Source organism: Manis javanica, chromosome 1, assembly GCF_040802235.1.
Source record: "Manis javanica isolate MJ-LG chromosome 1, MJ_LKY, whole genome shotgun sequence".
NCBI lineage: Eukaryota > Metazoa > Chordata > Mammalia > Pholidota > Manidae > Manis > Manis javanica.
The window spans coordinates 88744445-88760844 of NC_133156.1; the positions used below are offsets into that span (position 1 = coordinate 88744445).

The 16400-nt window shown below is 42.7% G+C and overlaps 1 protein-coding gene across 2 annotated transcripts in view; it reads left to right on the forward strand.

Annotated features, from left to right (window-relative positions):
• The first annotated feature begins 6794 nt into the window (after positions 1-6794).
• Positions 6795-16400, forward strand: part of SERINC5 (serine incorporator 5) — a 118729-nt gene continuing 109123 nt past the window's right edge. Inside the window, exon 1 of one of the 2 annotated variants that reach the window (XM_073234629.1) lies at positions 6795-6993. In XM_073234629.1, coding sequence (XP_073090730.1) covers positions 6967-6993 — 27 coding nt within the window. In that variant the 5' untranslated portion in view covers positions 6795-6966. The remainder of the gene's footprint in view (positions 6994-16400) is intronic. The other variant, XM_073234624.1, reaches the window with a different exon arrangement.

Below are 16400 nucleotides of genomic sequence, written 5' to 3' on the forward strand. Positions count from 1 at the left end.
CTTGATGCTCTCTGCACTCCTTTACATTCCCCATCTGTTCCCCTAAAGCATCTACCCTAAAAATTGTGGCCAGGCAATGTATTGTTAGCTTATTTGCTTGTCATTATTTGAATTTGTAAAAATAAGAATATTTTTCTCTAAAAATTCCTCTCAGTAGGAATTAATGGAGCTACATTTAATGCTTTTTCTGCCTTTGCATAAAGACATAAAGAGAAAATTATTTTAAGGAGTTATTCCTCCTGCCCACAGCAAGGAGGCTGAGGAGGAGCAGCCCTGAGAACCAGGGGCCTCAGAAGCAGCAGCTGCAGGAAGGGCAGGAACAGAAGCCAGGGAGGGGTCAGGAAGACAGAGCACTGTAACTCCAGGGAAAGGAAATCCCGGGGCAAAATACCCCTAAAACTGAAATCAGTCAAAGGGAGAAATAAAGTTTAAAACCCGTTTCTTGCTTACAAACTGTGGTCCGGGGGGCGTCTCTTTCCTGCTTCTGCAGAAGCAAGTGAAGCCTCACCACAACCTCTCAGGTTCTGATAAGCCCTAGGTCGCCCAGGTAATCACCCATTGATGTGGAGATGCTACCTCTCTCCACCCCTTAGGAACGCCTCTTGATATGGAGATGCACTAAAGCCAGGCTAGAGATTCTGGAAATTCTGCAATTTTACCCAGAAGCACCAACCTTTGCTGTCTAGTTTTAAAAAAATTGACATATAGTTGACATACAATATTATATTGATCTGACAATTATATACATCACTAAATGCTCTCCATGGTAAGGGTAGTTGTGAATACACAAAGATATTACAATATTAATGCTTATATATCCTATGCAGGACTTTTAGAACCATGACGTATTTATTTTATAATTGGATTTTATAATTTATCCCCTTCACCTATTTCACCCATTTCCCTACCCTCCCACCTTTAGAAGTTTTAAGACAAAGATGGAAAGGGTGAGTATTTATCTCAAGCTGAGTCAGAAAAAAAGGTTTCATTTGTTGTTTATTTTAGGAGAAATCTGACCATGTTTGCAGCTTGAGAATAATTCCATAGAAAGGAAGGGTTAAAAAATGCTTGGAAGACAGCACAGTCAAGGAGATGACAGGAGTAATGGAATTCAAGGTGGGGTAAGGGTGAGACAAAAGGATTAGTATTTGGAAGGTAGATGAGTAATTGTTATTTTAAGTTGGGCTGCTCTGGAAAGGGCAATATAAGATTAAAGGCATGGATCTGGAGTCCTGAAGCTGTGGAAGTGCTCACCAAAACGAGGGAGCTGCCCAAGAGGGAGGGCTCCAGAAGGCCAGAGATCTAACAGAAGAGAGTGGCGAGGGGGAGGATTAGAGGGGCAGGCTTGCAGCAGCAGCCTGGAGGGATCCAGAAGGCTGTAGTTTGGAAAGTTTTGGGAGAAAGAGAGCTCTTGGGAAAAGTGGAATTGATAGATTATTGACATGGTTGATTATCTGGGAAAAAAAGAATTAAGGCAGATCTGATGGACAAGTGGAGAAAAGTCAAGATTAGGTACCTAGAAAAACACATATGTAAGTAAAACATAACACTAAATATTCAATACATGCTAGGTGCTGTTCTAAATGGTTTCATGAGTACACATTTATTAATCCTTCTTGTTCTATGGAGAGGAGGGCAACAGACGTATAGAGAAAGTTAGTTTCTCAAAATCACAGACTTGGTAAGCGGCAGAGCAAGGATGCATGCGGTTCCTGGGTCTAGCTCCAAAGTTTCTACCCCTAACATTCAGAATGTACTGCCTCTGCGGGAAAAGGGGATGGGATTGAAAAACCAAAAGTTGACAAGAAAGAAACGCCATCATTATAACCTATGTGGCTATGCAATGAGTAATTTTTACTAGCCATAATTACATTTATGTTGATTGTTAGTTTTATGAAAAATATGGTATAATTAGTTGGCAAGAGCAAACAGAGGTGTTCAGTAATACGCTTTCAGCCCACAAGGAACATAAAAGACAATATATAATACATCTGTTGGGGGAGCATTGTGTATTTTCCTTGGTTCTTGTCCCTGCAGCAACAAAGAATTGAAGGGCAGAGACACAGCAGTGAGGCAGAGTAGAAGTTTTATTTAAAGCTACTTAGAGAGAAAAGTGCAGCAAGCAACCTCAGAGAGGAGAGGTGCCTTGAAAGGTTTAAGTTTTACTGAAAGAGAGAAAGTCTACGCACTTACAAAGTACGGGCGACCTCAGAGAGAGGAGAGCCTTGAAAGGTTTAGGGTCTGGGGTTTTACAGGCGGTTGAGGATTTTCAGGAAAGTGACAAAGGGCCAGGTACAGATGGGCCAAACTGTCCCAGAATGTTCATCTTTGATAAGACATTAAGTTTCTTTTTTTTTTAACTCAACACAAGAAATATACTACTTTGATTCCTTTCCAGGAAATCAGCTTTTGCCTGGAAGCATATTAATCAAGACTGCCTGCTTTGCCTCCAGTGTGGACTGAGCCACTGACCGTTTGATTAAAATGCTATCTTAGCTTTAAGAGAGAATTCTTCCTGAATGAGCTGGGCCTTTGAGCAGGTGCTAAACTAAATCTTACAATGGTTCTAACTGACACAGTGAAAACACAGGCTATGTTGAGACACTTTTCCTTATCTGGGGAGTATTCAAACCTCTAGGCCAAGTTGCTCCTGGCCTTCAAGCTTTTTATTTTTAACTGGTTAATTCTTTGAGTCCCTTCTAGTGGATTTACTGGCCTTATTCTCTTTCCATCCTGCTCATATCTATTTTCCTGCCTAACAAATCTAGTTAACAAATCAGAAAATAATAACAAAAGAACATTATTTGAAGATGTTGAGATCATAGGGGAAAACTGCTAAAATAATGGAAGGTGGTTGCCTCTGGGGAGGGGACTGAAAGGTGGAGTGGGGGTGGGGAAGAGATGCCATTTTTCATTTTATGTTTTGTAGTATTTGGGACATTTAAAAAATATTGTTCATATATTAATGCAATAGACATAAAGGAGACTGTAATTACCAGAAAAGGGGTGGGGGCACTACAGGGCTCCATTATTTTTTACCTGGGGACCCAAATGTATAGTTTAGTTTCTAAATGAATACTTTGCTGTTTACTGGTAACTGAAATTAAAAAAACTTCTACTACTAGATTGAGATCACTAGAGACTTTATAATTAAAGATTAGAGGGACTTCTTTTAGATTAAAAAACCAACAGCATACATCACTTGGGTTTTTTTTTTTAAGCTGAGAAAGTTTGAGGGAGTAAGAATAATTTTATTTGCTTTTAAACCATTATTGAACTGGAAATAAAATTTGTGCTCATCCCAAACAGGGCAGAAAGCCAGACATTCAAGGAAGGGAAAGCAGCAGGGTGGCAGCTGAAGTTGTCTGAATTCATTGAAGGTAAAAAAAGTGGGTCTCCCTGATCATGTTTTCTTCTTTAATAACATGTGCATACCAACCACTATTTTCAGTTCAGTGAGTAGTGTTTTAAAATTCAACATTGACTTCTCCTTCCTAAAAAGGAAAAAACAAAACAAAACAAAACACAAATTCTGGAGGGGAAAAAAAAGCACATTTAAGCTGTTTTTTAATAATATGTCATAAAAGGAGCTAATTCAATTAATTTGAGGAAATTTTTGTGGGGGAAATATTTTACATGGTCTGCCAAGATCTACAGTGTCATTGAAACAGATCTATCACTGCATGTTCCTGAAAAGTCCACATCAAAAGAGATGGTCTGTAAAACTACTTACATGTTACAAACACTGCGTACAATCATCTTCCTTTAAAAAGTCTGTATTTTAAATTAAGGTACCACTGTTTAAGGTATGTCTACTGACATTACCTCCATCCTTGTTAATTAACCTCAGATGCAAAAGAGGCTACCAACCAGACTTTAAATACTAACGGTGCAGCCCTCAGAGCCAGAAAGGTGGTAAACCTCCCACAGGCCATATTCCTTTGAGATCTTCCAACAGGGAGGGGGGAGTCAGCTTGCATAGCTTATTTTTAACATCTTTTCAACTTCTTTATTAATATCAGCCAGGGTTACAATTTAGTCAGTGCTTACGGCCAGGCTCTGTACCACATGATCTGTACTGGTGAGTTTATCTTATCTTTGGAGAATGTACTATTAGCCCTATTTTGCAGATGATAAAACTGAGATTCAGAGGTCACACTTGGTTGAGTTAAAATTTGCAACTTCCTAGCTCCTGAAGTTCAGGCTTCCACTAGTGCCTTTCTGTAACTTGGAGTACAATCTACAAATCCTTGGGTTATTAACACTTATGTTCTCTCTCTCTGCCAGGCTGACATTGATATAGTCACAAAACCATTGCACACTGGCATGGATTTGGCAAAAAGAGCACAGTATTCAGGGCCAGGGGCCTGATCCTACTACCAGCTCTGCCTCTAACCCAGGAGGCCTGATCCTACGACCAGCTCTGTGGTCCCTGATGAGGGTTTTTGCCTTCCCACCCTGTTTCCCTAAGAGGTTGGAGGCCTCTTACCCCAGGCAGCTCAAACATAAGTAAATGCCACACATTCCCTGGAAGTTTCGGGTTCTTCCCAGCCAGGAGTAAACTCTGGGTGCCCAACTAGTCTCCCCAGGGGAGAAGTGGGCCCAACCTGACTGCAGCAGCTAGTAAGGAAGTTCACTGGAAAGTCTCTTTGGGATCCTCTGCTTCTGATGAGTCGGGCCACCACAGAGCAGGCGGCTGCCTTACTCTCATACTGTTAGGGCTGTTTTTTTTTTTTTAATTGGTTACAATCAACTCTCATTATTTTCCACGGCTGAGTAGGGCCTGCTCCATTATTTCTCTTCTAAACGCCAGCATCTGAGAGTCTAGCAGATCCTGTGCAGTTTATAACCTGAGGACTGATTCCCAAGCGACTTTCCTGAGCATTCAGCTCCTGAACTGCCCAACAAACACTCCTTTGCCAAAGGCGATTTCTGGGAGTCCAGTTGATGCCAGGGTTCTTGTTCACGGGGCCGAAGAATGAACTTTGCAAACACTCAAAGTAGGAGAGCAAGTAAAAAGTTTTTATTTTAGATATATAAAGTAAGAGGAAAGAGCTCCTGGCTCACACTGGGAGAGGACAAGAATGTCTGGGGTGGTACGTTGTCTAGGGGACTTATAGGTGGTTGAGAGACAAATGTCCAGGGATGCAGACCTGTCAGATGGTCCCAAAATGTTTATTTTTGAAGAGACATTAAGTTCATATCAGTGGATAATTCTGCGAAGTTAGCATAACACAGGAAATTTACTGCTCTGATTCCTTCCCAGGATAGCAGTTTTTGGATCTGGGAGCAAATTAAGACTGCCTGCCTTGTTTCCAAGATGGGATGAGTTATTGTTTGTTTGTTAAAGAGTATGTTAGGAGACTTACTTTAACTAACTGGGTCTTAAAATGCAATCTTATCCTTAAGATGGAATTCTTCCTGTTTTTACTACATTTATGTAGCTTGCTTGCTAAATCAATTGCCCAGGTTGCAAATCACTTGATTAGGGAAAAGCAGCCCCTGGGTAAAGTCAAAAAAATTAGCTGGGCCTTTTAGCATGCTAAAGTAAATCTTACAATAGCATGATTTATCTGACACAATAAAGGCATGGGCTATACTGAGGTATTTTCTTATTTGGGGGATATTTAAAACATTCCAGGCCAAGTTACTCCTGGCTTCTTAGTTTTACTTTGCTTAACTGTTTAATGCAGAGTTTTGGTAGGACTTTCTCTGTACATTGTTACATTGTTCTGACTGTGATTAACCTGCTTTGCAATTTTCGGGAGGCCCTCTACTCTATCTAAACCCACCGTCCCTGTCTCAGTTACAACAGGCAAGCGTTTCATCAAGCTGAGAGGATCAAACACGTGGATTCCAGTCCCAGTTTGGCTTCTTCAGCTTTGATGTCAAGCTTTGGGCAAGTTATTTAACCTGTCTGGGTTTCAGTTGCCTCATTTCTAAAATGGGTACAGTAATGCTTATTTTAAAGAGTAAAAGGGCTTGGTGCAAAGTTCGCGAGCACTAACCAATTTCTCATCTTGGGGAAGTGTCTTTGAGGAGAGCTGATTTGCGTAGAAAGAAAAACCAGAGGCACACACTGTCTTCTGCATGGAACAAGTAATTATTGGGGACCCCTTTTTAAAGTGTGAGGTCGGGTGAGAGGAAGCAAACTAAGCCTCTGTGCTCTCAAGCAAGTGGTGGGGGAGTGGGGAGGAAGAGAGGCTGGGAAATAGATCGCTATCGGGGAAGTGGGGAAGGGGCTCTCACCGGATCCCCCAAAGTGCCCCTAAAGGTAACATGAGGGCAGAACAGCCAAGTGCCCAGGGATTCGAGGAAGGTTGGGCAGAGGCGACTTACCCCAAAGTTGAGGATTTTTCTTGGCAGATGAAGGAGGTAAAGGGTTTTCAGGAATAGATTCCGTGTATACACCAGCTGGTGCAAGGCAGAGCGCGTGCCAGCACCCTGCGTCCTCGCTGCGCTGGTTTAGGGCAGGACACTCGGCAATCGCCCATTAAAGACTAAGCTTTACTGGGGTCGGCAACCAGCTTTTTCACCGGAGCCGAGGATCAGAGAGGCGCGGCAACCTCCTCGGCGAGGGCCCAGCACCGCAGGCCGGCTCCGGAGGCCGGGAGCGCAGGGCCTCACAGTCCCGGCGCGGACTTCGGAACCCAGCACCGCACGGGAACTAATCACCGCCGCGCCGCCACCTGACGCCAGCGGAAGTGCGAGCCCCGGGCTATCCTGCTCCCCCGCGGAGTCCCCGGGAAGGGGCGGGCACGCCTCCAGGGGGCGGGGCTGCGGCTGCTGGGCGGGGCTTGGCGGGGGTTGTTTTTACCCTGGCCGCGGTGCCTGGCGTTCTGCAGGAGCTGCTTCGCGTGGAGACGTGAGGTGGTGTGGACAGGGTCTCTTGCGGCGCAAGGGAACCAGGACGACCGGAGGGGAGCAGGGAGCGGGCGAGCGAGCCCATAGCCGTCAGCCCCCGTGATGTCAGCGCAATGCTGTGCAGGCCAGGTGAGCCGGGCGGGCGCCGCTCTAGGGATCGGCCGGTCGCGCGACGGGGCTGGGAGTCCAGGTACCGCGGGTTTCGCCGGGAGAGCGCCCAGCTCCGCGGCCGAAATTGGGCCGGGGGATCGGTCTCCTGGGGTTGACCCCGCGCCGCCTGAGTAAGTGCCTCGGGCCCAAGCGCGGCGCTCAGCCATTGGGGAAAGCTTGTGCCGCGGGAGGGCTGCAGGGGACACGGGGAAGCCCCAGAGGCGATCCCGAGATCTTCCTTCCAGGCTTAGGGCGGGGCTGGCGGGGAATTCTCGAGCGAAGAAACCCGGCTGCTGCTGGAGCGTGTTGCCTCCTTTCCAGAGCAAGAGTGTGTGTGTGTGTTGCTGAGCTCCGTAGCTACCCGGTGAACCCAGGAAAAGACATGGGCCAACGTGTCCTTTCCCAAGCCCTGGACGAAACTCGGGTCATATGGCCCAGGTCTGTTGCGCATGGCATCTCACAAGGCTAGAACATTAGTTCTGTACCTTCCGGAGCGTCTCAAAGCCTGGTTCCCAAACTACTGTGCTCAGCTATGGGCGCAGGGAAAACTCAGTCTTGCTTCCTGAGTTTCCTGAGACGACCTCTGGCTGGACGCAAAACCCGGCTGCCTGGGTCGAGCGCAAGCCTTCCCATCACTTTTTTCTGATCTTGCCCGAACCTGTTTTGTAACTCTCTCGCTTGTTAAACTCAGGATATCTTAAAACATGCATGTCCTCTTGGGATAGGCGACTCTTTCTGCTTAGCAGCATATCGGGGCAGAATTAGTAGGTTTTAACCCTTCAATGCTAATTCCACTCTTCCTGCAGAGTAAGAAAAGGCGGAGTATGTAAAGCCTTCCAGACGGCGAGCTCCCTCCTCCCTATCAAAATTGATTATCAGCATTTCTTTACAGGGTTTTAATGGTGTGTGTTTTCAAATAAATGTGACTTCGGGGAGCATTCAGGGATGTTCTTGCTTCCAAATGCGTTCAGCCTTCCGACAATCGAGGCAGCCCCTAAGGGATGCTGGAGTTACCTGTGGGTTTCTGTAACTGGCTAATTATACTGTCAGATAATCCATTCTCTTCCAGTAGCCATGTGAAGATATCGCTTGGTCTTTGAGGTCTCTCTCATACTGTACTTGGCATGCATTCAAGTTGTGCTTTTCAGAAATTAGGAAATAGAGGATTTTGACCTAAGGAGTAGTGATTTGCCTTGAGTCAGGCAAGGAGAGAGAGAGACGCCTTACCAGGCAGGGCTTTTGAGACCAAGGTAGGACCAGAAAAGGCTATTTTCTGAATGTCCTGAATATCAAGAAAGCTTTGCAAATCTTTCATTGTTACTGTTTTAAGATACTTTCCAATTTGATGCAACACTTAATGACATATTTAGGGGTATCTGTCCTCCTCTAGGTCTGAGGCTTTCTGTAACACCAAGTGGTTAATTTAGGGCTCTGAAAATGATTGCCAGTAGTCAAGTGGGTCTTGTAAAAGAATTATTGGTATGGTTGATACTTTGGCAGTATTTTGGGAAGAACCAAATCTTGGCCATTCATCATAGGAAAGTTAACTTCTGCTTTCTCAGGATTGCCTGAGGCCTTGGTGGTGGGTCGCAGTGCAATTTGAGGGGGTGCTGACTCTGATTTCTTATGGGTGGGGTGGTTAAGAATTTTACATGAAAGAAAACACCATCAGAGGCTAAGTCTATATACATTTTTTTTGAGTACCTAAGAACTCCTTTTACTCACAGCACTTATGACATCAAATGTATGTGGGTTTTTTTTTTCCCACACCAACCAATTCCCCAACAATCTGGATGCCAACAGGACGTACAACAATTAAATTCAGTTCTGACACCAGCTACCTGGAGGTAGTATCCCACAGGGGTAAAGGCTGAGTCCCACAGGGTATCCGCTTGAGAGGAGTCTGTCTCATCTAGTAGTAGGTGTGAGAGCGCCCCCAGCTGGCCTTCCAACTCCACCTTAGTGAGGTTTCTCTTGATTTTCATATTACATTTGAGATGCCGATTACAAATTAAATGGAGCTGGCAAGTCACCAGTTGGATATTTTAAGCTGGGAGAGGTTTGAGGTTGTAGCTAGAAATTTTGGTTACTTTAAGCAAGAACAGTGTGTTACCCAGAGAAGAGCCTAGGCTTTGGACTTAGGTCTGGGTTTGCATTGGGAAATCAGGACAAGGAGGGCTGGTGTGATTGTGCACATGTTAGTTACCCTCTGTTAACCTCAGTTTTCCTCAACTGTAACATGGGTGTGACAATTCTTCCTAAGGTTTTTATGAGGATCACATGTGATAACAGATGTAAAGTCTCTAGGACAGGGTTTGGCCTACAGTAAGGAACCCCTGAAACTTTAGTCTCCGGGCCATCTTATTTAATTTTTGCATTGATTCAGGTACATGCTTAGATTTTGCTTAGGCTGTTGGCCTAATGGTTGGCCAGAATGGGTGCTGCTGGAAGCAGAGATTACAGGGGAGGTCACTCAGACGCCTTCTGGTTACTCAGCATTGTCGCGAGCCCTCAGGGTGATAAACAAAAGAGCTTCCTTGCTCTCTTGGAAATTTTTTAAAAAAATTTTTATTAAGGTATGATCAATACACACTCTTATGAAGGTTTCACATGAAAAGACAAAGTGGTTACTACATTCACCCATATTATCAAGTCTCCACCCATACCCCAATGCAGTCACTGTTCATCAGTGCAGGAGGTTGCCAGAGATCCACCCTGTCCCTTCTCGGTGATACACTGTTCTCCCCGTGATCCCCCACGCCATGTGTACTAAACATAATACCCCTCAGTCCCCTTCTCCCTCCCTACCCACCCTCCCACACCCCCTCCCCTTTAGTAACCTCTAGTTCATTCTTGGAGTCTCTGAGTCAGCTGTCATTTTGTTCCTTCAGTTTTGCCTCATTGTTATACTCCCACAAATGAGGGAAATCATTTGGCATTTGTCTTTCTCCGCCTGGCTTATTTCACTGAGCATAATGTCCTCCAGCTCCATCCATGTTGTTGCAATTGGTAGGATTTGTTTCTTTCTTATGGCTGAATAGTATTCCATTGTATATATGTACCACATCTTTATCCATTCATCTACTGATGGACACTTAGGTTGCTTCCATTTCTTGGCTATTGTAAAAAGTGCTGCGATGAACATAGGGGTGCATATGTCTTTTTGAATCTGAGAAGTTGTGTTCTTTGGGTACATTCCAAGGAGTGGGATTCTGGGGTCAAATGATATTTCTATTTTTAGTTTTTTGAGGAACCTCCATATTGCTTTCCACAATGGTTGAACTAGCTTACATTTCCAGGAGCAGTGTAGGAGGGTTCCCTTTGCTCCGCATCCTCACCAACATTTGTTGTTCTTAGTGTTTTTGATGCTGGCCATCCTTACTGGTGTGAGGTGATATCTTATTGTGGTTTTAATTTTAATTTCCCTGATGATTAGTTATATGGAGCATCTTTTCATGTGTCTGTTGGCCATCTGAATTTCTTCTTTGGAGAACTGTCTCTTCATATCCTCTGCCCATTTGTTAATCGGGTTATTTGCTTTTTGGGTGCTGAGGTGTGTAAGTTCTTTATATATTTTGGATGTTAACCCTTTGTCGGATATGTCATTTACAAATATATTCTCCCATACTGTAGGATGCCTTTTTGTTTTGTTGATGATCTCCCTTGCCGTACAAAAACTTTTTAGTTTGATGTAGTCCCATGAGTTCATTTTTGCTTTAGTTTCCCTTTCTCGAGGAGATGGGTTCAGGAAGAAGTTGCTCATGCTTATATTCAGGAGATATTTGCCTATGTTGTCTTCTAAGAGTTTTATGGTTTCATGACGTACATTCAAGTCTTTAATCCATTTCAAGTTTACTTTTGTGTATGGGGTTAAACAAGAATCCAGTTTCATTCTCTTGCAGCTCTCTTGGAATTTAAGGGCTAGTTGAGGGTGGAATTGTGCGGAAAGCTTGCTACAGAAAGTGACCGTACACACTGTCAGAAGTGAAATGAGATGTGTAATTGAAAAAAAGACAAGCCTTTAAGGCAGCTTGAGAGTAAGGGTTGGCAAAGCTTATTCCGTGCAAGTATAAACATTAATGATAGCAAGATTTTTTCATGTCTACAGTGTGCTGTTTTTACCTACATTATATCATTCATTCGTCACAACCACCTTGTGGGATGGGTAATGTTCTAATTGGCCTCCTTTTGCAGGTGAGGTGACTGAAGTACAGAGAAATAAATTAATGTGAATGATGTTACATGGTAGTGGAGCCAGGCCTTGCATACTTCCACCTGACTCATTTGGAGCTCCTTAACTGCAAGACTTACTGTTCCTTATTATTCTTATAATACTTGGAATGGGTCTTCCTCATCATGCATCTGATCACCTAAATTGTGGCTTAAAACAGCACAACATCCATGAAAACCTCTTTAAAAAGTAAATTATACACCACATAAGAGTTGTGATTTCTCTGAAATGTCCTTCATTCTTATAAATCTAAATCTCAACTTTTAAGGCCAAGCCCAGGAAGCCTTTCCGTAGTAATGATCTTCCCCCTTGTTTGGGGAGTTCTCTCAGAACTTGTACTTAGACCCGTCCACACATACTTGGTCATCAGATGCACAGGAATTGTTTCCTGGCTACTGCGTGTATGTGTTTCCTTTCCTCTACAGAGCACATACTGTGACCTAGCTGAACCCCCTGTGGAGCTTTGGTTACAAAACTCTTTTCCCCCACAGCTCTTTGTTTACAGTGACTGAAAATGTTAGGTCCTAGTTAGAAAGTGTTACTTCAACTGTTGGAAGAGATCCAGGCACAAAAGTTCATTCTATCCATGACTGATGCCTTTTTGAACAGTTTGAGGGTATTTGTGAAACATGGGAAAAACATCACACACATCCCCCAGAGTATTTTGATACTTTTATAATGAAGACACTCATTTAATATGTATGATTTTTACTTTGTAAAATGGAGATTTATGTTAAAGGATCAGTTCATCTTACTCTTTGTGCTGAGTAATGGGGTGACCAAGGAAGTTTTTAACATGCACCTGCCACTTCTTTGCAGCATTAATGTTCTCTGGGCTTACATTCAGATGTAGGTAGTCTTCCACCTTCAAACATGCCAATTTCTCCAGAGGTGTTGAAGTCAAATGAGTGGAAGTCAGTTAATAGGCTTATGTGTTAATAGGTTTGTGTGTGTTTCTATTCCCAAAAGACCAAAAATAATGAAGAAAACGCATAATTACATTGCCTTTAGATGCCATCACCTACAATATATTTCAGTCATTTTCAACATCTTTGTAAGAGTATTTTTTTTAACAGTTCCTTTAACTTTGATCTTTCTCTCTTTGTAGTTGCTTATATAGATACCATCTGTTTAGGTGGTATTTAGGTCACCAGTTTTGCTGCTGTGTGAAGATGCCCATCTCTGTTTCAGTTACATTAAGTTTGAATACTGTGCTGCTTATCACTGTAAAGAAGTTTTTATAAAATGCAGGCAAAAAGCAGTCATAGGCCTGCTCTCCCACACTGACAGAGTGGTGATTTGGCTGTTGGCTAACACAGCTCACTGGTGAGCTGATACAGAAAGAATGATTTGGAGATGGCTTCGTTTAGATAGCTAATAGGTTCAGGTTTTTGGAAAGGTAAGTCTCTCACTTGCCTTGAGCAGCAGTAAAAGGAGTGAAGGTTGCTGGTTCAGATTTGTTTTCATGGGCTGCTTTATCGCTGACCTGGGCAGGCTGACAAATAGTTTAGGGCTGCGGCTGGGCTGAGTGGGATGACTTGGCTGGGAAGGCTGAAAGGGGGAGGACCTGTAAGGAGTTAAAGGCAGCCTCTGACTCACATCTCTGCTAATGAGATAAAAGACATTGCCCTCTCCCACATTTCTTGCTTCAGCCCAGTTTTCTGTATGAATACCACCTGTAGATTCCCCACAGATAACGGATATCTGGGATTGAGTCAATGAGATTGGAAGCTTACATTTCAGTTTCCTGGTGAGACAGGGACCATGGGTTTAGGTAAAGTAGGGTGAGGGCCTCTGGAAAAAAGGAAACACAAGATAATTACAGACAAAACAATGTAACAATGTGCAAAGAAGTCCCTATGGAAACTGTATTAAGCATTATGCAGAATCAGAGGCACAATTCTCTAGGGTAAAGATACCAGACTAGGAATATAGACATCCTTCAGTGAGATCAGTTAAAGCTCAAAAGGCAGGAGCATCTTGGCCTAGAATGTTTAAATGTTCCCCAGATAAGGACAGGTGTCCCAGTATAACCTGTGACTTTATTGTATCAATTAGATCATGACACTGTAAAATTTACCTTAGCCTTCTAAAAGGCCCAGCTTATTTCATTTTTTTTTTTTTTGAGAGGGCATCTCTCATATTTATTGATCAAATGGTTGTTAACAACAATAAAATTCTGTATAGGGGGGTCAATGCTCAATGCACAATCATTAATCCATCTCAAGCCTAGTTCTCTTCAGTCTCCAATCTTCTGAAGCATAACGAACAAGTTCTTACATGGTAAACAAATTCTTACATAGTGAATAAGTTCTTACATGGTGAACAGTACAAGGGCAGTCATCACAGAAACTTTCAGTTTTGATCACGCATTATGAACTATAAACAATCAGGTCAAATATGAATATTCGTTTGATTTTTATACTTGATTTATATGTGGATCCCACATTTCTCCCTTTATTATTATTATTTTTATTTTTATTTTTAATAAACTGCTGAAGTGGTAGGTAGATGCAAGATAAAGGTAGAAAACATAGTTTAGTGTTGTAAGAGAGCAATTGTAGATGATCAGGTGTGTGCCTGTAGACTATGTGCTAATCCGAGTTAGACAAGGGCAATAAAACATCCATGGATGCAGAAGCTTTCTCTCAACACAGGGTGGGGGTGGGGGGAGTGGAGACGTTCTAAGCTTCACCACTGTTGTTCCCCAATTTCTCACCTGATGGCCCCCCTGCGACTGTGCCTGTCTTAGGTTGTTCCTCCCTTGAGGAATCTTACCCGTCTCTGGCTAACCAGTCATCTTCCGGGGCCATACAGGGAAATGTAAAGTTGGTAAGTGAGAGAGAAGCCATATTGTTTGAAAAGGTTAGCTTTTTACTTCTTTGCAGATTTATGCCCTGTGGCTTCTATGCCCAGCACTTGTCTCAAGGTATCTTTACCACCTGGAGGAATTATGATACTCGGTAAATTCGATATGAGGCACCAATTCTATTTAAGGGTTGTAATTAGGAAGGAAGAAGAAAAGCTATAGAGGTAGCATATGGAAGAAAACATGGGAGGATTGATTATTTCTTTGACATATCTTCTTGAAGGCCCAGCTTATTTTTAACTGTACCTATATGCTGTGTTTCCTTCTCTGATCATAATCAAGTAATCTTCAACCTGAGCAAAAGATTAATTTAGTAAGCAAGCCCAGCTATAAACAGCCCAAAAAGTTAAGAAGTAAGATTCTTAACAAACTCTTTAGCAAACAGGCAACAACCCAGCTCATCTTGGGGGCAGGGCAGGCAGTCTTAATTGATATGCTCCCGGAGGGAAGCTGCTATCCTGAGAAGGAATCAGAGTAGCAAATTTCTTCTATTACTCATCAAAAATGAGCATTCTGAAACCACTCAACAAGTCTGCACCCCTAGCCCTTTACCCCCCATTCCTGAAAATCCTCAACTGACTATAAATCCCCTAGACAACGCACCACCATGGGATCTCTTGCCCCCTCCTGGCATGAGCCGGAAGCTCTGTCCTTTCACTTTATCTCTAAATAAAAGCCTCTACCTTGCTCTCCTACCTTCAGGGTTTGCGAAGTTCATTCTTCTGCTGCGTGAACAAGAACTCCAGTATCACCAGTTTGAATGTAAATTGCCATTTAGAAGCCTCAGAAAGGGTAGAGCAATAGTGACAGCATTGTCTGCTGTATTTCTGAGCAGTACTGTGACCAGTTCATGTATGATAATTTGACATTAAAAAGGAAGTCCTCGTGTAAGATGGTATGACTGCAATTCCATTTTTACCTTTGATTAAGCTCTTTTCAGTACCTTTAATTATAGTGAATATTCATTATACGTTGCTGTTGTCAGTTGAATTTAAGGTTAAGATTGGATGTTGAGAACAATATTAATCACTTATTAATGTAAACCACTGCGGTTGTCCCTAACAATCAGGACTCCAAGTAGTCCGAAGTGATCCTTTGCAACCCCAGTTAAAATGTATTTTAAAACATTTACAGTGGGGATACCCTCTTACCTCCTAACTTGTGTATTAATGGTATTTTAAAAGATTTTGAAAATAATCTGGGAGTCAGTGTAGTGTGTATTTAGGATATTCAAATGGTGGGTTGGTTTGATTACATAAAACATATGTTTGAATTTTGAAATACAATTTTACTTTTGGCTTTTCTTCTGTAGTTTACCTTCTGAGATTAAAATTGGGCTGATGTTTAAGGAAAGCAGCTGTTATGGAAAAACTTAGAGTGGGTTTTTATCACAGAATAAATTTTGAGACAACTTGTGGGTTTAAAGTAAGGTTACAGTATATAGTGATTAGACATCACTTTCCCACCTCATGAAAACTGTCTAGTCAAAAGTAGGAGAAACACATAGTACACACAACCCCTTAAATCTTATTTGTGCAGATTTAGCTAGGAGAAATGGAAAAATCAGACTTCTATTTGTTTAAGTATCATTTTATAAACTGGCCAACTGTGCTTTGAAACAAAGCCCATGAGGTCTTTATGGGACTTACTTTCCAGTTTTTTGTTCTCGCATTAGACCTCAGTAATGTAATGGAGCTGAGCCTGCCAATGCTCTGATCCTTAGCGTGTGTGGTTCACCAAAACTGGGGAAGAAGTCAGTCTTTTGTTCTGGACTCCATGCTCATTGAACTCCTCCACTGCTGGTCTCAGAAACAATGGCAGTATTTTATAACCACAGTATGAAAGTGTGCTCTGTAATAGAATTCTCTATTAATATGAATTTTCTTAGGCTTTGTGGAATTATTTCTAAGGCTCCTAGAACATCACTGACTTATTTCATTTGCTGTTTAAAAACAAAAAGCTAACAACCCCTAAAGCATATGTCAGATGATAAATATTCACTGGATACCTAGCGTAATGTAATTCAGAGGCAGTAGCTAAACCTGCTTTCATGCTTGGGAGCAACTAGTGAATTGATGATAGATTTCCTTAGCATAAGATTTCTCCTGGGAGTTGCCTTAGTATAAGATTTCTCCTGGGGCAAAACTTCTCCCACAGACCTGGATTGAGGCTTGTGTATCTCAGTTTTGGACCTTCATGCCTGGGAAAGGGGAAGAAGCAGGGTGTCCTTTAGCGGGGGACACTTCCCTGGGAGTAATAGAGCCTGGAAGCATGTGGAGAGCTGGG